Raw genomic sequence first — 26,876 nt, forward strand, 5'->3', positions numbered from 1 at the left:
CAATAACACAGACACATATCTGCAAGCTTGCGCATGTACACGAAAATCTTGATTTCATTTATCTACAATATAATTATTGTTTACTTAAAAAAAAAAAAATTCTACAAACAAAAAGGGTACTTGGACATTTTGAGGGCACTTGAACAATTTTTTGGGGGGACGCGTCCCCCTGGTCCCCCCCCCCCCCCCTTGGATCCGCCCATGGTTCACCACAATTATCATTCAAAATTTTCACTTTCATTTCAATCTATACTGAACAAAATAAGAAACTTCCGCTAACTTTGCTTGAACATAACTTGATGAAAACAAACCGAGGGAATAATTGTTATATATGCGTTTAAAGAGTGTTCCATGATGCATCGTTTGGTGCAAAAATCATGGTCATAGGTTAACAGAAATTGGGAGAAATTTTGACCAAGTGTGGTAGGGGTTAAAAAAAACAAAAAACAAATTCACTTAATAACGGGTATGACCACCTCTTGAATTGACCACTGCAGTGCATCGCAGGCGCATAGAATTGACTAAAGTGTTGATTTCTGCCTGTGGAATATGGTTCCATTCCTGAATGAGCGCTTGACGAAGTTCGTTGACGTTAGCGGGTGGGTTGGGACGACGCCTCAATCGTCTGTCCAGACTATCCCAGGCATGCTAGATGGGGTTAAGATCAGGACTTTTAGCGGGCCAGTCATCAATGAAATAAATGTTATTTGTCCTAAGAAAATTTAGTGTGTCTAGCTGTATGAGAGGTGGCATTATCATGCTGAAAAATCGAGATGTTGGCGTTGTTATGGAACAGAGGAATGACGTGATGAGCGAGAATGTCATCGCGGTAACGTTGAGCATTTAAATTGCCATCAATGACGACTAGTGGTGAACGATAATCATGGGCAATGGCTGCCCAGACCATGACACAACCCCCACCCCCGAAACGATCTCGTTCAAGAACACAACAGTCAGCATAGCGTTCATTTCTCCTACGGTAGACGCGCACTCTGCCATCACCACGTTGTAAAGAAAATCTGGATTCATCCGAAAAAAGAACGGTATTCCAGCGTCGCCGTATCCAGCGAGTGTGTACACGTGCCCAATTAAGACGATGATGTTGCGTTAAAACGCATCCGAAGTAAGGACGTCGTGCATGTAAACCGTTCTCCCGCAGACGATTACGAACAGTTTGCCCACTGATTCGGCTATTATGAAACCCAGGTGTGTTAGCAGCAGTAGCAGTGGCAGTTTGGAATCGATTACGCAAATGCGTGTTCATGATATAGCGGTCTTGACCACGCGTTGTAACACGCGGACGTCCACGACGTGGCAAGTCGTTGGTGCTTCCTATCATTCGAAATCTTACGCGAAGATTTCGTATCGTATTGCTCGCTAGATCTCCCAACATGCCTTGCAACGTCTTCTGTCGACATGCCAGCATCAAACATGCCAATCGCCCGTTCACGTAAATTATTGAGTATTCTTGGCATACTAAAAATGCTACAATGTGAAAAACGTTAAAACATTTTTTTACACATTTTTAAGCGTTTTCGTTCACTTGACAACAATGTCTGCAAGACAAGTAAAACAAATTGACCGAATACTAACTACACGGGACATGTCGAACCATGCATGCACGTGCAAATTGAATTTCATGCTGTCGACGATTAACAGTGCAAAAATAATCGATAAAATTCATGAATCCTGATAATACAGCTCAAGGCTAATACTACCTATATAATTTCATTACACAATGAATTCTTTAACACAACAAATACTATATGTACAAATCGGAAGTTTCTTTTTTTGTTCAGTATATTTACACACACACACACACACACACACACGTTGTCCTGGGTAAACACCTCCATAGCTGGGTGTAAATCCAATACTTATCAGCCGATGGCTTAACCACTAAACCACCGAAGCTGATATTTTCACAAGTGTGTATCTGTCTGTCTCTCTGTGTGCGTGTAATACTGGCATTACCCCCCCCCCCCCCCCCCCCATCCTTATTAACGGTTGGTACATTATTATTGAAAATAGACAAATAGAAACCTCAAGCAGACAACATTTTTTTTATTTAACTGCTTAATGCACTGCACACAAAATCAACGATTACTAGTAGCTTGACAAAATAGTTAAAAACAAAATATATTTGAGAGGAAATAGTGAATGTCTTGAATAGCTGAATATGTAGATCACTTTCATTAAAAATGCTAGCGAGAATAACGCAATGATTGTCAAAACATTTATACATTTTTCAGTTATTTAACGAGCGTTTGGAAAATAGCGTTTGCTAGTATTGCTATATAGAGTCGTTCCACAATTGATCACATGGGGTGGCGGGAGACGATGTAATTATTATTTCTTTTCATCTACCAGATTATGCACACATGATTTAAACAAAACTTTATTTTGCGGATGGCCTCCTGTCCCACCTCACGTGATCAATTCTGGAACAGCTCCTTGACTTTTCAGAAGAAACAAAACCTATTTTGTACAATCTAAAATGTAGAATTAAGTAAAACTAGCACACACCATTATTGATCTCCAATCAGATCTTTACGCCTCGCACACAAAGCATTCATTTATTATTCATCGGCTACATGCATCTATATAGATCTTTGATAAAAAAAAAAATGTTTTACCAGTAACCCTCTATAAGAAACCTGCTACATTTTTCCATTAGCAGCAAGTGATCTTGATATGCACTCTCCCCACAGATAGAACAGCATGGCCTTTGATATACCAGTCATGTTGCACTGGCTGGAACAAGAAACAGGCCAAAGGGCCCACTGATTGGAATCGATACTAGACCAACTGTGTAGCACACAAGAGCTTTACCATTTGGCTACGCCCCCCCCCCCCCCCCTCGTCTTTATAATACATTTGTAATAATAATTAAAAATGGGAATTATTTACTTTCAGAATTTGGAATATAAAACAACACAGCCATTGGGAAATGGTGCTGATTATCAGTCTAAAAACATGGGTAACCCTGTACACATACATAGAATTTTTAAGCTGTCAATAGCCAAATGCTAGTTATCAATCAGTTCATTATCAATTTGCCACAAAGCTCATTAATAGTTGTAGATCTCCCTTTGTAGATCTACAACTATTTTGTGTCTGGCGAACTAAAAGTTGAATTTGGCTACAAGTTTTTCTGATTAGATATGCCAAAGTTGAAACTGATAATATTTTTGGATAAAAACTGCACACACACACACATACACACACATACATACATACATACATATGTACATGTATCTATATAGATCTTTGATTACCCTATATGACCTATTACAGAGCTATATCAACTAAATACTTTTTAATCTAATTAACAACTTCTTTATTATTTTATTACTATTCAGCAGATAAAAAAATTAATGCACTGCACAACCGTAATTACTTTTTGTCGATTTTTATGGTAATATTTTATTTATTTTTTAATAGTAGACCAAAAATATATCTCGAAAAACATTTACAATAACTATAAAGCTTTTGACACAGTATCCTTTAAAAAATATATCAATTAATCAGAACACAACTTCCAAGAATAATCAATTTGCAGTCTGGAAAACAATTTTTTGAGAGAGAGAGAGAGAGAGAGAGAGAGAGAGAGAGAGAGAGAGAGAGAGAGAGAGGAGAATAAAAACATTTTAGTTCAAAAAAATATAATAAAATAATAATAATAATCAGTATTAAAGTGTATACTGAGATGGGTGGTATTAAAATTTCAGGTTCAATATCAATATTGGTATTTTGGGGCGACTCACCTCGGTATCAGTACGGTATTCGGTATTGACACAATACCGATACTGATATCGAATCGTATTTTCGGTATACTCAGCTTTAAATGCATACCCGAGTTACGGCTCACCCGCTAATTTCATCTAAATAAAATAAAATTCCATACACAAGACTCGTGTCTGATTTATACCCAAACCATTATGCGTTCGTCAAATACAGTATTAGTTCTTTACTAAATGGCGGGAAGTATTTTCCAATACCAAAATTTCTGTATTTTGAAATTTGCTCGGTACTGTATATCAGTATTGACATGATACCGATACTGAATGGTATATATGGTATACCGCCCAGCTCTAGTGTGTGCATAAAGTTCAATATCACATGTCATTGTAGTCATTAATTTATTAACTACAAACTTCTAATCAACATAGTTCCTTACTGAACTTACTTTATGTAATAACAAATGATCTACCATTGAAAATTAAATGCAATTAATATATAACACCATGAAAGCTATATAAGCTAAAAGGAAGCCTTTATTTTAATCAAACACACACACACACCCAGTGACCGTCGTTTGTAAATCTTCAGGAGCTAAAAATAAGCTCCCCTGAATTTGTATTTACAAGAGTCATTGCTCTCCTCAGAAATTAGCATATCTTAATTGTTAAAATGTAAATGTCACCAAACTGATAATAATATTCAACAATAAAATTAATATCTGTTCATATTTCTCTGTCATTTATAATTATACTAACCACGGTACTTTTCATTTTAGTCCTATTAACAAGTTTACCACTAATAATCATCAAACAAATATTAATTTCATCACTGTCATTTTGAAGTTTTAACTGCTCATTAATAATTAATTACTAACCATTCTCAATGAATAACTTTACAACTATCACTATATACTGTTGTTTTGAAGTTTTCACTGATGTCAGGCGTAAGTGTATGCAACAAGTTCGGCAAACGCTAATTTCCACCCCCTAACAACACGCTAACATTTTGAAAGCAAAACTTAAAAACCGATAATTAAATATAACAGGGAGTTACTAGTAAGTAAACAAGTAAATAAACATAGCAATATTGTTTTATTTTAACATTGGTTACAATTAATTTGCGGGATTGCTACAAAAGCAACACACCTCAACCATCTGTTCTGCAAATTTGTGATAATTCGGACCACCTTGGCCGAATGAGAACAGTTGATACGTTATATTAAGGAAGACACCACTATTTTATTTTTCTGAACGAAAGTATTTTGTTTCAGTTTCAAGTTCTCAAACATTATATACGTTAACAGTATAAAATGTTAACCTTGCAAATTTGTTAAGGGGAGCATTTTTTTGTGTGCGCCGAGATATGATTTAGTAAATTACAGGTGCTATACAGGCGTGGGCGCAATCGTGTCCGTCAAACGGCAGTCACTGACATACACACACACACACTCTAGAATTCATTAACCACAATTTCATTTTCACATTAAATTAAAAATCTTTTTTTTTTCTAAAAACAAATGAAGGTACATAATATATAATGAATGTCACATATGTTTTTGTTTCCTATTTATTGTACAATAATTAGGAAGCAAACATTTAAGTAAAGTTTTGTTGGTCAGTGAAAGATAAAAGTAAAACCAATTTACTGTCACCAAAGGCATTTGTTTTCACCAGTTTTAATACTACAGTTAAAGCTTCCAAGAACATGACAGCAAAGCTCTTTTAAACACAAATACCTAAAATTGGGAAAAGCATGAATTATTACTTAGCACATTTACATATTTTTTTAATGAAAATAGCTTTATGCACATGGAAGACAAACATTGTATACTCAAATATAATATCTAACAGTATGTGGCAAACAACAACACCACCAGCTGATATGGGTAATTCTGTAGACAACAAATGAAATAAACCTAATATACAGCACTGTTGAAAGACTCACTTATTGAACATGGCATCAGTTATGATATTCAGTGTGTGCAGATGAAAGGTCCATGACCTAGTGAGCAAACATACCAAATAGAAGCTACCAATTGAAAGGATATGTAAAAGCAATTTGATAAGATTACAAGGAAGGGAGGTAGAGGTTGCAGTTGAAAGAATCACCTGGTAAACACTCGTACCAAATGCTTGATAATGTAAAGACAAACAGAATTTCCTCAGTCAAATAAAACAATAAAATAAAGTCTGAGTTAATATTTACTTATAAAATTATATTATTCACAAAACGTAGATTAAAACAATAACTTCCAAGATGCTGGGGTGGGTGGGGGAAGGACCATTTGAAGGACATGGTTTGTTTGAGGCCTCTCCATGAGGTGAGCAGATGCTTGTGCTCCTCACTCACCAAACATGGAAAGCAGTGAACATTTCTGCACTTGTTTTTCGTAATTTGCTTTTATGTGTGTGTGGAAAATGCACAGAATCACCCAAATCAACTACATGTGTACAGGTAATGTAGATCTATACCAACATGCTCTTAACATACTTTAACCACAGTTCTGCATTTAAAAACACACACACACACACACATACACACACACACAAAGACAGTAATGAAGATTAAAGCCATATGTTTAAGAACACACTATATGCATATTTTGGATCATACAATTTAATATTTCGATCATATAATATCAGAAACTAATTTTTAATAACATATCATCAAAGTTATGTAAGTATGTAAGAGACAACTTAACAAATACTGAGGCAAAAAATGTTTTGTTTTTAGCTCTGGCAATGCACTCCCACCAATTTTCAAAATTGCACATGCTGTACACCAACAACTAATCTGTTCCGACAGTGTAAATACATGCCGAATCGATAGGTCAAATTCTGAGACTTCAGGTAATTAAGGATACTGTATACAAATAATTCAAATATCACTGAACACAAAATTGAACCAGAGTTACAGTACAAAAACTAAATATTATTAACAAAATTAAACCAATAGAAATCAATAAACCATGTGGGTTTTATGTTCCACATAAACATTCAGTGTATACAGACAATATATAAAAGTTAATGCAATGACTATAAATATGCCATGAATCATAAGTTTGTATATACTATTATCCTCATAAATTAACAGGGATGATCTGTTCAAGCTGTCCACTGAACATGTACCTAAAAGACGTGACATGTAGCTTGTTAGAATGTTTACCAGTCCTGCTTGGTCAGCACACATCAAGTTAATACACATCATTTATGTTACAAGTCATAGAAACTGCTAACCAAATTTTATCTTAAAAATTATAAAGCAGTTTGAACCACTGGACGCAGACTTGTTTTCAATTACAACAAAGATGGCAGACGACATGAATCATAATCACTGAATACATATTTTTATAACTGAACAGAGATGTGGAACAAAATGTTTGGAAAACAAAAGAGCAATTTCAACCCAAATTTTAGATTGTCTGTCTGGTTTTTTTGTTTTGTTTTTTAAGGCCATCTGCCAACTTTTGTACATGCTTAGTGTAAGCAGAATGGACTTTTGATCAACCCTGAGTAAGTACAATATTAATGTAATTACATGTAAAACCACAAAGGGTATGTGTAATTTATATGAACATGCTTTCATAAGCCTGGAAATAATTTTTGTAGCGGTGCCTGTCAAAATTACCTATGTCATTCGACCTGAGCAGGATAAAGCCGATATCTTAAGAAGTAACCAGTTATTTCTTTTACCCTGCAATCCTACATGAAGTCTCAAAATAATTATTTATTCCATTTTTGTGTATATAAATCGAGTATGGTCAACATAGTAAGGCTTTTGCCGTATGACATCATACAAAATATATGACATCATTCTTTGTAAGATGCTAGCTACATTCTGTCACATTCAAAAAGCATTTCTAAATTAATAAATATACAAGTTTTGTATTGTTATTTAAAAACTGAAAGTTATTTGTATTTACTGTACTTAAACAAATGATTTAAAGAGTATGTTTATTAACAATCTAGTCTGAAATACTTGAGTTAAAAAGTATGGTTTTGATGGGTTTGGATTGAGAATAAAGTGTGTGTTGTATTCTGTTTACTATCAATAATAGAAAAAGTAATAAAATCGGTAAATAACTACAATCAATTGTGGATCAAATGATGCAATTTATAAGCACTTGGTTTGGGATTGGAGCGTTGACAAATAAGTTGATGGTTTGTCAGACTTTCCAATATGCTGCAATTTCATATGGAAAGGAAATACAGTTGATATCTTTCCACGAAGCAAAGTTAAAAAATTGATTTAGTTAAATAGACATTTAAAAAATGACAACAGAAAAATTAAATTCACAACTGCCTAGTCATTGTGATGAAGCCAACAAAATGTCAATGAATTCCAATCAACGTTCGAAACTGAAATAACTTTATAATAAAGCATCTAATAAACGTATTGAATATTGTGTACTTTAGTTATTTTAAAACAAATATTATACATTTGTATTTAATTTTCATTGCTTAATTGCCATTCGTAAGAACATGCATTTTAAAACGTACTGCATCAAACTACTTCAACACTAGTGCACTAGTTTCGGATTACTTCAACACAGAAATACTAATATTAAGTCTGTGACTGTCAAAGCTTGACAAATGACAAATAGGTACCAGACAACAACCGTGACCAGCCGCTTATTTCCAGACTTGATTTCATATTTTATACATTTATTTTTCTCAAGGGTCTGTTTTCTTCTGTTTTAAACTCGTCCCAAAACGTAAGCAGTTTAAATCAAAATTTATACTGTACGTGTCAAACAATTTCACATAATACAAAGCACTTGTAAGCCCTGTATTACTAAATATGTTTATTTCCCTTAATTTGTGAATGTAAAAATAAATTTTACAAAATTGCTATCGGAGTGAAGAAAAATTGGAAAAGAATTTATGATTTTTTTTTTTTTTTTTAACTTTAACCCTTTACTTTAGAATGATCATTGAAAATACGATACTTTGAATTGATGATTTCACAGTGAATAACATTAATTTGGGGATTTTTTGTGTGTATGCTTCTTTTTTCTTTTTCATTGTGTGTGTGTGTGTGTGTGTGTGTGTGTGTGTGTGTGTGTGTGTGTGTGTGTCATAAGGGATGACCGTACCAAAGAGATTTTTTGGTTTTAAATATTAAAAAAGTATACCCCTCTATTTTTCAGAATGAATTTTACTTGTAGAATACAGGACATTGCATTTCAGGATATTTAATTTTCCAAATTTTCAGGCAAAGTATACTCAGAGCTGCTAACCCCTAGCCACAAGTGAGAGTAGCATTCATGACAAGCTGAGAGTAGCAAATGATATTTGAGCGTAGCATGGCCGAATGTCATAAACAACAGCAAAAGAAAACAGCAAATAACTACGTCATAGTAACAGCAAAAGACTGGGTCATGCTATTTTTAGCATAGATAACGCTCGTCATCGGTTAAGGGATACAGACATACCCAAAATGTAACGAATGTTGTCAAATAAGTCGGGCGATTTGAACAGGAATATGAATGACCAGAATTTAAAAAAAACAAAAAAAACAAAAATAACAACAACCTAGCATCGAAATGCAATAAACCCAAAATTAACTGTTGTGTGATGTGATCAATACTAAATTTGAATGCTTATATTCTTATTTCAAATTAAAATTAAAATTACTCTATTCCTAACTGCCATACGTTCACATGCAATTTTCTATATTCATGGGATGAAAGTGTAACGTAACTAAAGAACAGTTCTTTGAAGGTTTTATAGTACGCGACACTGGGGTCGGCCAAAGTAAAACTACGTCTGTTATTGAATACATCTTACTGTAACTGTTTTACAATGGTTCTTAATCCACAAATTATACTTTTATATCTTGAAATAAAAAAGAGGAAGCCACAGAAATGAGGAATTCAGTTTTTAGTTACTGTATTCCAAGATTACGTTCAATTTTTAGTATAACTGCCAGATATCGCCTGCTTTTCAACTGTACTATGTAGACCTATAATTTGTGATAAAGATGAAATGTATACGTTTCGCAAATAAAACAAAATTCGTTAGTAGAAACTTTGGCCAAATACACTAATCATCCAGTTACGTTTATCTGTTGCAAAAGTTATTACGGGTTTTCATTAGCGTATCATACTGGATTTTTTTAAACCGAGTGTAGCAAAAGTTGACTAAGCGTAGTAGTTGGCAGCTCTGTATACTTCTTTGCGAGTGCGACAGTCAGAGACTAATTAGATCCTGTTACAAATTTTCCTGCACACACGCACCTACTCACTGTTCTTAAATATTTTTTAGTAAATAAAATGTTTATTGCATGTACATTTAATACATCAATTTAATTGGGAAACAAATGTGAAAATTTGCAGATGGAAAACCTAATTTCTTAATACGAAATGCTAAGTACTACATTTGTGAAAAACCAACCTTGTGGTGGGAATTCCCTGACCTTGTTTTACGTCACACTCTTCGCTATTCTTATAAAAGTTGCAAGATATTTTACTAATTTTTAGTTTAGATATAATAAACCTTGTAGCAGAACATACTTAATGTTTTTTCAGTACTTTGCAAATGTAAATCTACGTTGGTGTAAAATGAACTTGTTAGATGAAGTTAGATTCCATTAGCCCTACATCATAATCGTGATGGTACGATGCCCTCTAAGCATACATGAATATATTCATTTTTTCTGCTTTATTAATAGTTTAAAAAAGAAAAAAATTATGCTCAATAAATTAATAATACAAGGCTGCAATCGATGTACACCCCTCCTGCTGTTGTTTACCAAACTTGCACTATTTAAAAACATTTACAGAGTAACAGAGCTCATGTTTACTTTGAGTCCAGCTACAGCTGTTTGCGAGAGACTTCTCAGCTATGAACAGGGTAAAAACATCCTAGAGAAGTGTTTTGGGGCAGAGAGTGATAAATAGTATACTCACAATAATGACACATGGCCCAAAATCCTTAAACATTTTTGAACCAATGCCAGCCATAAAGTAATGGCTCACAAGAGCCACGACCATACAACAAGTGGTCACTAAGACATACATTGACACAATAATTATATTTACATGAACAAGTGGACACTACCAAACAAATAACAAAGTTTAAATCAACAAATGGACACCATTTGAAAAATAAAGTTTAAACAAACAAGTAGAGAAGACAGTGGATACTACTGGACAGACAAATACATTTAGTACATCCTGGGTAAGTGTTGTAACCTACTGGCAAAATTCTTTATTTGTGCAATTAAACCAATCACTTTCAATATTATTACATTGTTAAGCACTGTATTAAATTAAATAGGAGTAACACAACTGGTTACCGTAAGAAGTATGGGCAAGTGGAAAAATATATGGGGCAAGTGAATATTTTTTTTTTTTTTTTTTTTTTTAAACCCCTGGTGTGCATAATATAATTTTTAATGTCAATGTATATTATTGACATTAACATTAACTAACAATATCTATCAATATCCCCCCCCCCCCCCCATTTTAATGGTACTTATTTTATGACTGAGGTGCTGGAATGATTTTCATAAGGTGATCAGATTGCAGAAAACAATATTGTTTTCACAACTGACATAGGTCCAGGCATATAAATACACCTGCAACATGTGCCAATAACCCCCGCCCTCCCCCCCCCCCCCCCCCCCCCCCCCCCCCAAAAAAAATTAATGTATAAAAAAATAAAATAAAAATAAACCAAAAACAGTAAAATAAGGAAAACAGTCTTTAAGCAGATCTTTAAATACAAAAGCCTGCAGAGAATACAAATGTAAGAATGATTAAAATAAAAAAATGTCACTGCAAATACCTCTGAAGCCCTTTTCCCCATTGCCACTGCTACAAATGCACTACGTAACTCAACACACTGAAATTGGAGCATATCTGCATACAAGCAAATTCAAGCTTAATACTAAAAATATTATTGTGGGATTGTTAAGAAGTATCAACATGTTTACAACTTTAAAAATAGCACTCTTACCCCTCCTAATACCTTCTGAAAGTACACCAATAATGTTGATTTTGTAAAGGCCATTTTTAACAACCTTTTTGTTTGTTTTAAAAGTGTATGCTACCATTAACCACTTTCCCTCCAACGTAAGGTCTTTTATGCCATAAAATGGTTGATAAAGGTGAATGGCCCTTAAGATTACATTAATCATAAAGTTATCAAAAAAAAAGAAAAAAAAAAGAAGAAAAAAAGGAAAAAAGCTCAAAATATTGAAAATTGATTCAATCCAGATGAAGATAAAGCATTTTGTTAAGTACTTCACCTGTGACAAAACATTTATGATTCTTGCCAATTATCTCAGTCAGTATGATCACTTTTTCCATTCACAGCTTGTTTCTTCACTGTCTTAGCTACTGTATGTCTGCGGACTCGTGAATAGGGTCCAAGTTTGGGGTCAAAGATGAAATCCCAGATAACCTTCACCCATGATGTGTGATGTGGCAAGTTGTCATAATACTCAGGTGCAATCTTCTTGATCTGAAAGCATTCAACACCAATAAGCAACTGCACAAATGATCATAATTCAATTCTCATATTCTAATAAATTGTTACTACACTTATTAGGAGTCTCTGTAAGACATTTTATTGCGTTTTTATTAAAGAAATCCCACAAATATATTTAAAAAAAAAAAATTATTCTCCTTAAGATATTCAATGAAAACGCTTGTAGTAAGTAAAAGTATGACGTAATATCTTTTTTCGTTCTCTTCATATGACGTCACTGACTTAGAAGCGAACCAAATGGCAAATTTATCAGCATTGTTGTCTGATATTGTAGTGTGGAACAAGTCTTTTGAGAGGTCATGACCTCTGATCAGGTGATCGACTGTGTCACACAGTACAACTCCGCATAGATATTCATGCAAAAAGTGTGCCCATTGTTTTTTTTAATTCATATTTTTATATCGGAAAAATACTTGTCAATTTTTATAATTAATGTTAGCAGCATACTTTAAAAAAATATATATTTTAATGATTTTGCTTAGCCTTGAATATGTTTATAATATTGTTTATGTACACTTCATTGATTTATGTGTGGCGTAGGAATGCTTGATAAATGAAAGTGACCATGATATGATGTAATTTTTTTCCTGGTCTTTAATCTGTGCATTTTTGTGTCTTGTTGAGTTATTTTAGAAGTCATTATGTGATATTTTTCTTCATTGATGTATGGTGTAATAAATAAAGTACTAGACTCGTTCCTGTGGGAGACTGTTTATATTACAACTCATGTGTTTTAATCATCACACGAGAACTTGTTTAGTATTTGCTATATAACATCATTAAAACTATGTAGGGCAGTAACCCCAGTATTCGACCAGTGTATTTAATTAATTATCATACTCATTTAAACTGAATAGTATAAAGATTTTCCCAATGTATTTAGAAAATACGCAAAAGGGTGAACATTCTTTCTTCATGAAACACAATAGCAGACGATAACCATCTGAATGAACGTAAGTATATATTCATCAGCTATAGTGATAGTATTAACGTCGGCCATTTTTATTGCATGCTATTACACCATCCAACATTCCGTGAACATTTGCAATACTTTTAATCCATTTTAAATGTTTGAAAATGTCTTTGTTTTTATTTAAGATCAAACAGCTGACAATGCAATATGACCTGTCAGTATAATCTGATCACGTCACCACGTGATAGAAGGAAAGGAAATGTTTTATTTAAGATCAAACAGCTGACAATGCAATATGACCTGTCAGTATAATCGGATCACGTCACCACGTGATAGAAGGAAAGGAAATGTTTTATTTAAGATCAAACAGCTGACAATGCAATATGACCTGTCAGTATAATCGGATCACGTCACCACGTGATAGAAGGAAAGGAAATGTTTTATTTAAGATCAAACAGATGACAATGCAATATGACCTGTCAGTATAATCTGATCACGTCACCACGTGATAGAAGGAAAGGAAATGTTTTATTTAAGATCAAACAGCTGACAATGCAATATGACCTGTCAGTATAATCGGATCACGTCACCACGTGATAGAAGGAAAGGAAATGTTTTATTTAAGATCAAAGAGCTGACAATGCAATATGACCTGTCAGTATAATCGGATCACGTCACCACGTGATAGAAGGAAAGGAAATGTTTTATTTAAGATCAAACAGCTGACAATGCAATATGACCTGTCAGTATAATCGGATCACGTCACCACGTGATAGAAGGAAAGGAAATGTTTTATTTAAGATCAAAGAGCTGACAATGCAATATGACCTGTCAGTATAATCGGATCACGTCACCACGTGATAGAAGGAAAGGAAATGTTTTATTTAAGATCAAAGAGCTGACAATGCAATATGACCTGTCAGTATAATCTGATCACGTCACCACGTGATAGAAGGAAAGGAAATGTTTTATTTAAGATCAAAGAGCTGACAATGCAATATGACCTGTCAGTATAATCGGATCACGTCACCACGTGATAGAAGGAAAGGAAATGTTTTATTTAAGATCAAACAGCTGACAATGCAATATGACCTGTCAGTATAATCGGATCACGTCACCACATGATAGAAGGAAAGGAAAGGTTTTATTTAAGATCAAACAGCTGACAATGCAATATGACCTGTCAGTATAATCGGATCACGTCACCACGTGATAGAAGGAAAGGAAATGTTTTATTTAAGATCAAAGAGCTGACAATGCAATATGACCTGTCAGTATAATCGGATCACGTCACCACGTGATAGAAGGAAAGGAAATGTTTTATTTAAGATCAAACAGCTGACAATGCAATATGACCTGTCAGTATAATCGGATCACGTCACCACGTGATAGAAGGAAAGGAAATGTTTTATTTAAGATCAAAGAGCTGACAATGCAATATGACCTGTCAGTATAATCGGATCACGTCACCACGTGATAGAAGGAAAGGAAATGTTTTATTTAAGATCAAAGAGCTGACAATGCAATATGACCTGTCAGTATAATCTGATCACGTCACCACGTGATAGAAGGAAAGGAAATGTTTTATTTAAGATCAAAGAGCTGACAATGCAATATGACCTGTCAGTATAATCGGATCACGTCACCACGTGATAGAAGGAAAGGAAATGTTTTATTTAAGATCAAACAGCTGACAATGCAATATGACCTGTCAGTATAATCGGATCACGTCACCACGTGATAGAAGGAAAGGAAAGGTTTTATTTAAGATCAAACAGCTGACAATGCAATATGACCTGTCAGTATAATCGGATCACGTCACCACGTGATAGAAGGAAAGGAAATGTTTTATTTAAGATCAAAGAGCTGACAATGCAATATGACCTGTCAGTATAATCGGATCACGTCACCACGTGATAGAAGGAAAGGAAATGTTTTATTTAAGATCAAACAGATGACAATGCAATATGACCTGTCAGTATAATCGGATCACGTCACCACGTGATAGAAGGAAAGGAAATGTTTTATTTAAGATCAAAGAGCTGACAATGCAATATGACCTGTCAGTATAATCTGATCACGTCACCACGTGATAGAAGGAAAGGAAATGTTTTATTTAAGATCAAAGAGCTGACAATGCAATATGACCTGTCAGTATAATCGGATCACGTCACCACGTGATAGAAGGAAAGGAAATGTTTTATTTAAGATCAAACAGCTGACAATGCAATATGACCTGTCAGTATAATCGGATCACGTCACCACGTGATAGAAGGAAAGGAAAGGTTTTATTTAAGATCAAACAGCTGACAATGCAATATGACCTGTCAGTATAATCGGATCACGTCACCACGTGATAGAAGGAAAGGAAATGTTTTATTTAAGATCAAAGAGCTGACAATGCAATATGACCTGTCAGTATAATCGGATCACGTCACCACGTGATAGAAGGAAAGGAAATGTTTTATTTAAGATCAAAGAGCTGACAATGCAATATGACCTGTCAGTATAATCGGATCACGTCACCACGTGATAGAAGGAAAGGAAAGGTTTTATTTAAGATCAAACAGCTGACAATGCAATATGACCTGTCAGTATAATCGGATCACGTCACCACGTGATAGAAGGAAAGGAAATGTTTTATTTAATGACGAACTCAACACATTTCGTTAAGGACCACACAGATATTGAGAGAGGAAACCCGCTGTCGCCACTTCATGGGCTACTCTTTTCGATTAGCAGCAAGGGATCTTTTATATGCACCATCCCACAGACAGGATAACATACCACGGCCTTTGATATACCAGTCGTGGTGCACTGGCTGGAGCGAAAAAGTCCATAGACAGGGATCGATCCCATACCGACCATGCATCAAGCGAATGCTTTACCACTGGCCCCTTATATGATAGAGGGTTGCCCCAGTATTCGACCAACAGAAAAGCTTGAGGATACATTCCCAAAGTAAACTCCCAAAAACCACAAATGTACTACTTTTGTCTTTTGGTGCTGTTTGTCAGGACTTACACAATTATATTTTGTTTCAGTCTAATATCATTATCTGTAAATTGAGATAGGACCAAAGAGACGGTTTATCAGAAAGTATGTGTGCATTTGTGAATGTGTATACAAGCATGTGTATGCGTGTGTAAATGCATGAATATGTGTTAGTTGTTAAAATCAACAGTTTTTGGATTTAGTTGTTTGATATGATGCATTTACTATAAAATAAACTTCAAAGTTTAGTTTTATTAGTTAATTAGAAAGTGGTCAAATACTGCATACTGTTCCTTGCAGCACTCAAACCCACTCTAGTCTGCATATACTGCATGAACACGACTTGGGTCTATGTCACGACTTGCCAGTGAGTATGTATGGAGACAAATAAATATTATCAAATGCCAATAACAGGACCATGTTATAAGCTTTCTTTCTTAAGTGGTCAAATACTGAGGTCGCTGCCCTAACATTATTATTATTTTTTAAAATTATTATCTGCATTTAGCTGATGACACCCTGCATATTTAGAAATGGTACAGAAACTGGGAAAAAGACAGCAATGTTTTTAACCGGTACAAATGTTAATGACATAATTCAGTCCAGTGGAAAAGAAAATGGAATTCGGTACAGCCAGACATTAAGACTCCAGTGACTCCCGTTTGTAAAATCTTCAGGAGCTGAAAAAAAAGCTCCTCTGAACTTTTTTTGTGGGAGTCATTGCTCTCCTTAGAAATGAGCATAACTTAATTGATAAAATGTAAATGTCACCAAACTTATAATAATAAACAACAATAAAAGTAATATCTATTTCACTGTCATTTATAATTATACTAACCATCCTTACTTTTCTGACATCAGGCGTAAGTGTACGCGACAAATTTGGCAAACCCTAATTTCTGCCTCCTGACAACACAAATATTTTTGAAAGTAAAACCGATAATTAAATATAACAGGGAGTTATAGAATTAAACAAGTAAATAAACATACCAATATCATTTTATTTTGACATTGGTTACAATTAATTTGCCAGATTGCTACAATAAACATACCAATATCTTTTATTTTGACATTGGTTACAATTATTTTGCCAGAATGCAACACACCTCGCCCGTCCGTTCTGCAAATTTGTGATAATTTGGAACACTTCGGCCGATTTCAAATAAAAATAGGCAGAAGTGTTTTGAATGATCGAAATATTCCGATAGAGTACGACTTCCACTTACATACATGTACATCCAATGAAAACAGTTGATACATGTTATATTAAGGAAGACACCACTGTTTTACTTTTCTGAACGAAAACCTTTGGTTGCAGTTTCAATTTCTCAAAAATTATATAAATTAACACTAATAACAGTATAACATTTCCAAATTTGTTAAGGAGAACGGTTTTTTCGTGCCGCAAGATATGTTTTACGGGTGCTACACCGGCGCAGGCGCAATTGTCAAACGGCAGTCACTGAAATTCTACATTCCAGTTTTCACTATAATATAAATATACATGTACCTGAGACAATCTGCTTCCAGGAACACTGGGGAAATCATGATGTTCATTGTGGTAGCCTACATTGAAAGTGAGCCAGTTCAGAGGTCCATAGTACGAGTAGGTTTCATATCCCTTCACAAATAGATAGTGCTCCGATATGAAATGACCAGCCAATGGATGAAGGCCCATTGCCATGAAGCTTCCAGATACAAGATAGCCCAGTGACTTTATACCCCAAAAATACAAGATGGCACCATCAAATACCACTTGAATAACTATATTTATAAATTCCAAAGTATTAATTGGCTTTGGATGGCAAAGTAAAGGACGTAAGGAATAGAACCATGGTTGCAACAAAACCCAGCAAAATTTTGTAAATGTTCTTGTAAATAATTTTGCTTCTAAAGTACTGGGTATGTCTTGATCAAGAATTTCGTCACCTTGGTAACGATGGTGTTCCAAATGGTACTTTCTAAAGGCGACAGACATCGGTACACCTATTGGTAAATTTGCAAAAAATCCTAAAAATCTATTTGCTAAAGGATTGCCATGTCCAAATGCTATGTTATGTGCTATTTCATGAATGGCCAGGGACAGGGAGTGGTTAATGGTGCCACCAAATATATAGGCAAGAATGATGATCGTTGTCCAGGACTGGTTTCTGACAAAGTACGCTGATAGTACTTGTGTTATCACCATCAGTGTAACTATGTACTTTAGACGAGGATCTGGGCCCATCAGCTTCTTGATCTCAGGATATTTAGCTACAAAAAAAAAAGCAAGAACAAAGAAAGTTACAATATTTTAAAAGTATCAAACCTGTATAGGTAAACCTGCTTAACAGGCCCTAAACCCAATACAAAACGCTTAGCTTTTGGCAAGTAGGTTATAAATGTAAGCACACATGTAATGCTGACATCAAAACTAAACAATAATAACATCATTTCAGATAATTATCAGAATCGAAGTCGTTCCAGGCATTGCGAACGGGACACCACAATCACAATGGCCGCCGGCACCTCCGCATATATAGCCAACTGTTCACTCAAAATTGATGATCTTTGTGTCTATCCCCAGGTTTTCGGGGGCAAGGTACACATTAAGACCACTTTGGATGTCACTGAGCTATTGCATCATTATGAAATTCAATTCATGACCATTAACCACATACCATCACCTATTACGCAATCATTTTTGTCCACAGAATCAGTTTTAGAGTGTTAAATTTTGAGTGTCATCCTCCTCCTCCTCAATATCAATCTCTTGAGTGTTGTTGGGATTATCACAGTTTTCAGTTTGGCATGGGCCACATGCTGCAGTACAAGGAAGTCTATAACGTCTGCAGCTGCATCGGGAGGATTTGCATCCTGCTGAACAGTTACAATGAATAACTTTGAGAAGTTCGTCAGGAGCAGCGTTCTTCTCCGTCATGACTGGATAAACTGATGGCTTTCCTCCCTCCATCCCCAATCTGTGGGGTTCATGTCATTTGCCATGCCCATCCACACCATAATTTGGTAGTACACACGTAGGCTATGGAATGTTGTTGCAGGGGAAGTTGTGGGAAGCCTTTCAGGGGTGACAAATGCTTTAGCAGTTGCCACTTTCTTAGTGAAAATGATATGGCGCAGTGATGATAGTGTATCCTTAGACTTGCCGCCAAAGATATCAACCATCAGGTCATTGCCCAGTTCTGATATGTCCTCCTGAGATCTATTTTGAAGAGTGAATGCACTAGCAGAGGACTTCATGACAGGATAAGATTTCACTAATTTCTGGAAAGCTAACTTTTTTCCGATGCCAAAAATCCTTGAGGTTGAATCACAACCCGTGTAGGCATGAATAAAGAGCAACTCATTGCAAACATCGTCTCCTAAGGTTTCTTTCAACAGGGTAAAGTTATACACTTTGTGTTCTTTTGACTAGTAGGAGTAGTGTAGGAGCAGGATTAGGAAATCTGTATCCTCGCCAACCAACGTTGTGGTGCAATGACGGGAGCGTTCAACAGTGGCCTTAACGATATCAACGTCCGCATCCCCTGGTGACTGAATGACATGGCATCCTCTTTTAGTCAGTGCTGTGCTGATGAGAGCAATCATATCTGCCTTGTTTTTGTCACGAGACAAAAAGTCTTCCTTTTTGCCTGAAAACTCTGTTTCTGCAGTGAAACTAACAATGGGGTGCGTGTTTTTTCCCCCCGTCTCTGATGCGTGTTGTCCTTTATAGAGGGACCTTCACCATAGCCATCAAACACCACTGTCGCTTGTCCGTAATGTCTTAGAGTGAAGTCTGCATAAGACTCCGCTATTGCACCATATGAGTCACCTTTCTTCCATGGTAAACGATGGAGCAAAGAACCACCATCAAGCACGTAACAATCTGTTTCAGGAATAGAGTTCATCACCGCCTCACTTGATAAGTCAGTAGCATGGTCTCGAATTGCCTGAGCAAGTTGAGGTTTGTCCGCTTTTCGTAGAATGTTCTCGGTCTCAAAGAGGGCTGGAGGGAAGGGGCTTAATTCACAACTCAAAACCTCATCAAGGGAAAGATCTCCTGACCGTGACACCACAAGGAAACGCTGGAAGAGAAGAGCAGGATCAGTGGTGCGATCAGGAGCAATCTTCACAGCAGAGATATTCCCAAGGGTTTTAGCTCAGTCCTTCCGCTTGAATTTGTAGGTAAATGCCAACTTTCCGATCATATCTTCAATGATCTTGTTCCCAACCGATTCGAAGTCATGCACATTCACATATAGACACAAAGATCATCAACTTTGAGTGAACAGTTGGCTATATGCGGAGGTGCCGTTGGCCATGTTGGACGCCATATTGGATTTCCAGTGTCATTCTTTATGGTCTCAATGTGTTCCTTGCCCCCGAAAACCTAGGGATAGACACCAAGATCATCAAAATTGAGTTGATAGTTACAGACTTATGGCCATTCGGAGGTTTTGGCGGCCATCTTGAAAAAAAAACTTTTCCGGTGCTCCGATTTTGGTAAACTTTTAGTATGCTAAAACCTAACAGAATCAATTCAAAAACCTTTTGTAGCAATTTTTTGGGGGTTGAGTGGTTATTTTCCATATATTGACTAGTCTATAACTAAACCATGATGGAGTGAAATCTATGTCCTCTTGGCAATACTAATTTGTAAATTATGGACCACTGTAATAATTCAATTATATTTTTACAAAATATCAATAATAAGTGGAGTACGATGGTTATGTATATTGTTGAATAAAGTACATTTAGGGACAAATCAAATACATATGTTTCACGTAAAATATTTTGTTTCACCATTTAATAGGTCAGTGGTCTGTGACAATATGCCTTTAAAATATTTAAAACAAAATATTAAAGATATATTTTTTTTTAAAGAGAGAGAAAAAAAAAGAAAAAAAGACTGAAACCCTTTTCGCTATGGTTGGGTACCGCGAAAAAAAAAATGTACCACGGTATACTGCGTTTTTTTATAATGTACCACAGTATACCACATCAGTCCATCGGATTTCACGGCAACGATCGTTACCATGTTGTTAGTGTGTCGGCAAACCACAGAACCGAAATTTCGATTCCCATGATTCCCAAACAAAAATTAAATGTTTATCTATATGTAACACACATATACATTCGGATTTTAGTGTTCGAGTAAACCCGAATCAGAGTTCGACATCGCTCTCAAATCAAACCCGACCAAAAATTGTAATATTGATATGGCATCTGCTCCAAAGAAGAAAAAGTCTGAATCTGTTTCATTGAAAACTTTTTTTAAATGGCCATTTAGTGGCGATTTTGAAGTCGAAGTTGATGCAGTTGATAATGATCTGATATCTGTTAGGTGTAGCGTTTGCAGTGACATTACAAGTGAGATGCTTATGAAATTGCCCAAATAAAAAAAAATTAAGGGGCGACTGTGTCGAAAATATTGAGTTTGAAAACGTTTGTAAAAAAAACCCAGTCAGTTGGCTGGATTGGAACCTTTATTTGTTGTCATTTAAAATAATATGTCAGTTGGCAAGATTCGAACATATTATCAAACCTGCATAGCATTTTGACAATCCAGTGCATTATGGTATAAGAAATGAGTTCTCATAACTTGTTTCATGGAACCTAAAAACAGCTTCCGATGGGTTCCCATGATCTCAGTGCACGGAACCCAAAAAGTGTTTCCCATGAAATTTGAAATCCTATGGCTTGCACCTTAGTAATGACATCATACTAATCACTGTGATTCAATGTTACAATAATTGCTCAACATACAATGTCATTTATGTGCCTTTGAAATTGGGGGCCAAACAAAGAGAATGATACACAAGTTTTCGTTTGATACCATTTATCTTATGAGTTGTTTAAAAATGTATCCATTGAGTTGTAAAGATAAATGGTATCAAATGGAAACAAATGTAGTATTCTATTTCTTACATACCTCGAAACAATGAAAATGTAAACATTATAATGAACTAAATTATGTTGTTACAGAACGTAGCCTAACTGGGTCATGGCGTATGGATACTTGGCTTTAAGCATACATACCATGTCATAACCAAATCACTACTGTACTAACAGATAAGTTTTCCTTAAAAAATAGAGCACTCTAAAACATTTGCCAACCACTAGGAAAATGAAACTGATGAAAGCGAGCATCTTAATGTGGTGAAGCATTATAATAACACAGCTAATTTTGAATTTGAATGACGTCACTTTACAATAACACTAAACTGGGTCATAACCTCTCAGAAACTATCTTCAACATACACTGTATACGATTTTGATATACAACGGTGATCTCCTACACGGGTGTGTAAGAAATGACATACTATGTACATTGAAATACCAGTAGAGATTCTGGCTGATTCAGTTTACACTCTTATTTCCCTTTAACGTTGAGTAAGCATTAAACAGGACTGAAAATCTCATTTAGAGAATAGCTAATACTTATAGTTGTAGAGACTTGTTGTGTTTTATAACCTTATAATGTAAATGAAATAAACATAACAGATGAATGAATTCTGTAGTTATCATTTGAGTTGAGCTGGAAAAATAAAGAAAATGACAGTTTAAATGAATGTATTCTAACAACACCATTTTAGTTATACCAGTAGCTATTAACTACCAGTAACTTTTATACAGATTTTTATTCCAGTTGATGACCCAGGCAAACAGGTCCCTTTATGTTTTCAGTTTGCTGCAATGTATTATTGTTCAAGTTAGTTCAAGTTAAATTATCTTAACATCAATTTAGTTTCAAGAATAAACAAACTCCATAAACCGATGAATGTCTGAATAAAATCATGTACTGTGTCAATTCCAGTCATTATTATCTGGATTAATGAATTTATTTTATGTTCTCGTTTAGAAACATTAGGGCATTAGTGATTAATATGTGAAATATTTGTTATCGCGAACTCAAATATTATCGATGTAATGGTATTTAACGTCAAATATAGGATCATTGTGGTATTAGAGTGGGAATCTTTGCCTACCTGGTTGTCCATCTAACTCTAGAACAGCAGAATAGGCCTTCTTGGAATGATGGAATGAGTTACTTGAGAACAAGTCCAACCAAACTATTACTGCCTACAGAGTGACATTTGGGACATATGTTTTAAGCTAGGTTTACTAGCACAAGTATTTCAAATCGATTTATAATCATTATTTGTTTTCAACTAGCTATTACTACCTACGTCAAATCACGGATTCAGTGGGCCTTATTTCTCTAAATATGGATTATAAATGGAACTTACATTCATTTGGAATACCAAACCTAGTTATTGTATGATCCAAAACATTTTAACAGTAACTGAACTACGATTGAGGGAATTCCATGAAATGCTTCATTTTTAAAATTTGGAAGTCTTCTTGTGAAAAGTCATGAAAAATAAGGCAAAACAAACTCGTAGTGATGTGGCTATATATACGACAACCGTATAATGTATTTTTGAATTTTATATAAACGATCGCCGTGTATAGAGACTTGGCAAATGAGGGCCGGCTATATACATGGCAAATAATAAAAAATATATTATTTCATGACGAATTTAACTGAATACGCTGAAATACAATAAACAGTCGGAACATGAATTCACCATTTATCATCATTATTATTATTATTATCAGGTGTGTGTGCATGGAATTTAGCAGGGATAGAGTCTAGACAGTTAATAATAATAAAATAAAAAATTCAACCAACATCGATCATATGTAAAAAAGAAAACGAAAACGGATCTGCAAGTCAATACTTTCGATTTCCTTTCACATGCAACAGTTCACTAATGAATATATGGTCACCAGTAATCTATGCCCCATCCCTGAAATGAATATACTTATAGATTTAATTTTTTATTAAAGTCCAAGTTAACAAAAAAATTCTTTAACAACAAAGTGACTGGTACCCAAACAGTTGTTACTCTAACAGAGTGCAGGCATAACAAAATAAACGGTGACCAGTCTCGTCAGATCAGGGTGGGTTTTTTTTTAAAGGTTGCACATAACCATATTGTTTTACGAACTTCCAAATGTTTTTTTTGTTTGGTCTGTTTTTGTTTTTGTGTTGTTTTTTTAAATTATATTTAAACATTACATAATTAAATTTGCAAGACTTGAAAGAAATTATTTTTAAGTACATTATATGATGAATTAACACAAATTTAAAAATGTACCTACGTATATATATATATATATATATATATATATATATATATATATATCAGGGGTGGGGAAAAGCCCTTTTTTCCCGGTCTGGGACCGATTCTCGATCTCTGAGACCGAAATTATTTTTAAAAAACGCGCGTTTGCCGGTCCCACTTTTGTCATTCTTGTCGGTCCGAAGCATCTGTCCATTTCTATTATTGGAACAAATTCCTATCGGTCAAGTGGACCGGCCAGCCCAGACATCGGTATCTCGTACATGATTTAAAATAATAAATAAATAGTGGTCAATATGGCTGGTGTTTCAGACGTTTGTGATTTTAAAGTCTGCCTAAGTATATTGCCAGTCACTGAAGTCGGACCTACAGTAGTGTCAGTCGACTGCTACAAGGCTAGACATTTGTCAAAGTCGCTGAGCCGGTCAAGAGATTACACAAACATTAACGATAGCACCATTCTTGGTTTAGAGAGCCATCAAGGTATTACACTCCAATTAAAACAAAGGACCCAGAATTTGCGACTCGTTACAATCAACACCTGTCAACACCTATGTACGGAGCTATGTCGGGTCGAGTGTCCTAGTCTGAAGCAAGAGGCGTTTGTGCAATACAAACTGCTTAAAATAGCATAAAATATAATGCAATAATCTATAAATGTATTTATTGTTAACTGTTCAATGTAGTGTATCCAATAATTATAAAGGATTTTAAAATTAACAAAAGGTTTCCACCTTTTTTTTAACAAGTGGGAGTAAGCAGAACAGCTACATGTACTGTTATCTCAAGAGCCAGTAGAGGTCAAATTCATCCAATCAGTGATGACGTTATTACTCTCTTTGTCTAAACATGTGCTAGCTCAGGCTGTCAAACGCTTCAACGGTGCCATCTTTTATTAATTTTCAGGATACAGTACTGAATACTCGTACTTTTTATACATATATGGGAATTAAAATTCATAACTTTTATTCCTTTTTTTATATTATTTATTCTATTATGTAAAATATATACAATTTGTGGGGGTTTTCACTGATCATATGTGATTAATTTTTTTACATTTTTTTTTTTCGTTTTCATGTTTATCGTTTCGCGTTCATGATTCAAGATAAAACTATACAAATATCACTTTGATTTTTTAAAAAACTATTTGGCAAATATCGTTTTTAATAGGTTCTTTTTTTTTTTAATTCCTACCCCCCCCCCCGGTAGTGACGACATCAAGTGGGACCGATTGACAATTTTATTTTTCCCCACCCCTGATATATATATATATATATATATATATATATAAATAAAAATACTTTCTTTTATTTGTTTTATCAGTCACTGAGTGATTACAATTTAGCAGGTGCATTTTTTATCCACTGTTCAGTATGGGAAGTTTTTTTTTTTTTAATTCTAGAACCCCTGATAGACATACAGAAGTAGGGCTAATGAATATTCAATCATGGATAATTAATTTCTAAAATCACCAATCCCATGGTTAGTGGATTTTAAAAAAATGTCTAGAAGACCTGGGTTTTACTTTTAGATAAATAACAGATAATACATATTACAATCAGTAATTCAGTAACAAGTATTATCTGTTCGTGCTTAGTCTAATACTTTTATAGTTCTTTTTCAAATTATTGTTTTGACATTATCAGTGCAAGTTCAAATTTACTCTTCCCTGGCCAGTAAAGTATAATATTTTAGTCGCCAGCCACTTATATTTAGTAGCCAGCTAATATATACTTGAACTTACTTGTAATTAAATCGATTCATCTGCCATTTTACGGCACATTACTAATGTCTTAATTGTTATTAGTACTGCATTCGAATGAACTCGTGAAGAGGTGATTTCTAGTTGTTAAATAGTAATTACAAGTTACTGTTTGTGTCCGATTCCACTAAAACAGTGAACGACTATTAACTACCATTATCAAATTCCGTACCCAATAATTGTATTACAAATTTAAGCGAATTACTATTTTAATGACACTGCTAAGATATGCATTTAAATTGCAGTACTCATTAAAAGTTAAATAAAAGCATTGTGATAATATCTACCACTAGTACCAGTTACTAGTAGTTACGAATCGGTTACCTTACTTTTGGTTTAAATAATATTTATTTTCGTCACATACTGCCTTGTAAATCCATAAATACTGTTTTGTAAATAGTTAACGCCGTCTAAAGTCAAGTCATGAAAATAGAAACATGTTTTTATCCTCCACTGGTAAACATGACTTCTGACGTGATTAAAACGACATTCATGACTGGAGATGTCGTTATCGTGGAGGGACACGTTATCACGAGACAATTGGAGCGCAGAATAACACATATACAAATCGACATTTAAAATAATTAACGTTTGAGTTTCAAACAGACAAGTAAAGACACACAGTGACTCAACAATCTCATTTTAATACATAAATAAAACCTAGCTCTAAATGGGACAGGACAGACTTGGTCCAAAACTGAAATGGGGCCGAATTATTTCCAAACGCTTGATATTCAAGTTAAGGGAGATAACATCATAACGAAGTATTACCTCCCCCTTAACGTCACCGTGTTTACCCTTGAATACTGGAAAATCGTTATTCATAGTCTGATTAA

At 34.8% G+C, this 26,876-nt stretch overlaps 1 protein-coding gene across 1 annotated transcript in view; it reads right to left on the reverse strand.

Annotated features, from left to right (window-relative positions):
- Positions 1-2,049: 2,049 nt before the first annotated feature.
- The window catches only part of LOC121370634 (sphingolipid delta(4)-desaturase DES1-like), a 29,082-nt gene continuing 4,255 nt past the window's right edge, over positions 2,050-26,876 (reverse strand). The window contains exons 2-3 of the mRNA XM_041495999.1: positions 17,657-18,399; positions 2,050-12,212 (exon numbers count right to left, since the gene is read on the reverse strand). Coding sequence (XP_041351933.1) covers positions 12,033-12,212; positions 17,657-18,399 — 923 coding nt within the window. The 3' untranslated portion in view covers positions 2,050-12,032. The remainder of the gene's footprint in view (positions 12,213-17,656; positions 18,400-26,876) is intronic.

This window comes from Gigantopelta aegis, chromosome 4 (genome assembly GCF_016097555.1).
Source record: "Gigantopelta aegis isolate Gae_Host chromosome 4, Gae_host_genome, whole genome shotgun sequence".
Classification (NCBI taxonomy): Eukaryota; Metazoa; Mollusca; class Gastropoda; order Neomphalida; family Peltospiridae; genus Gigantopelta; species Gigantopelta aegis.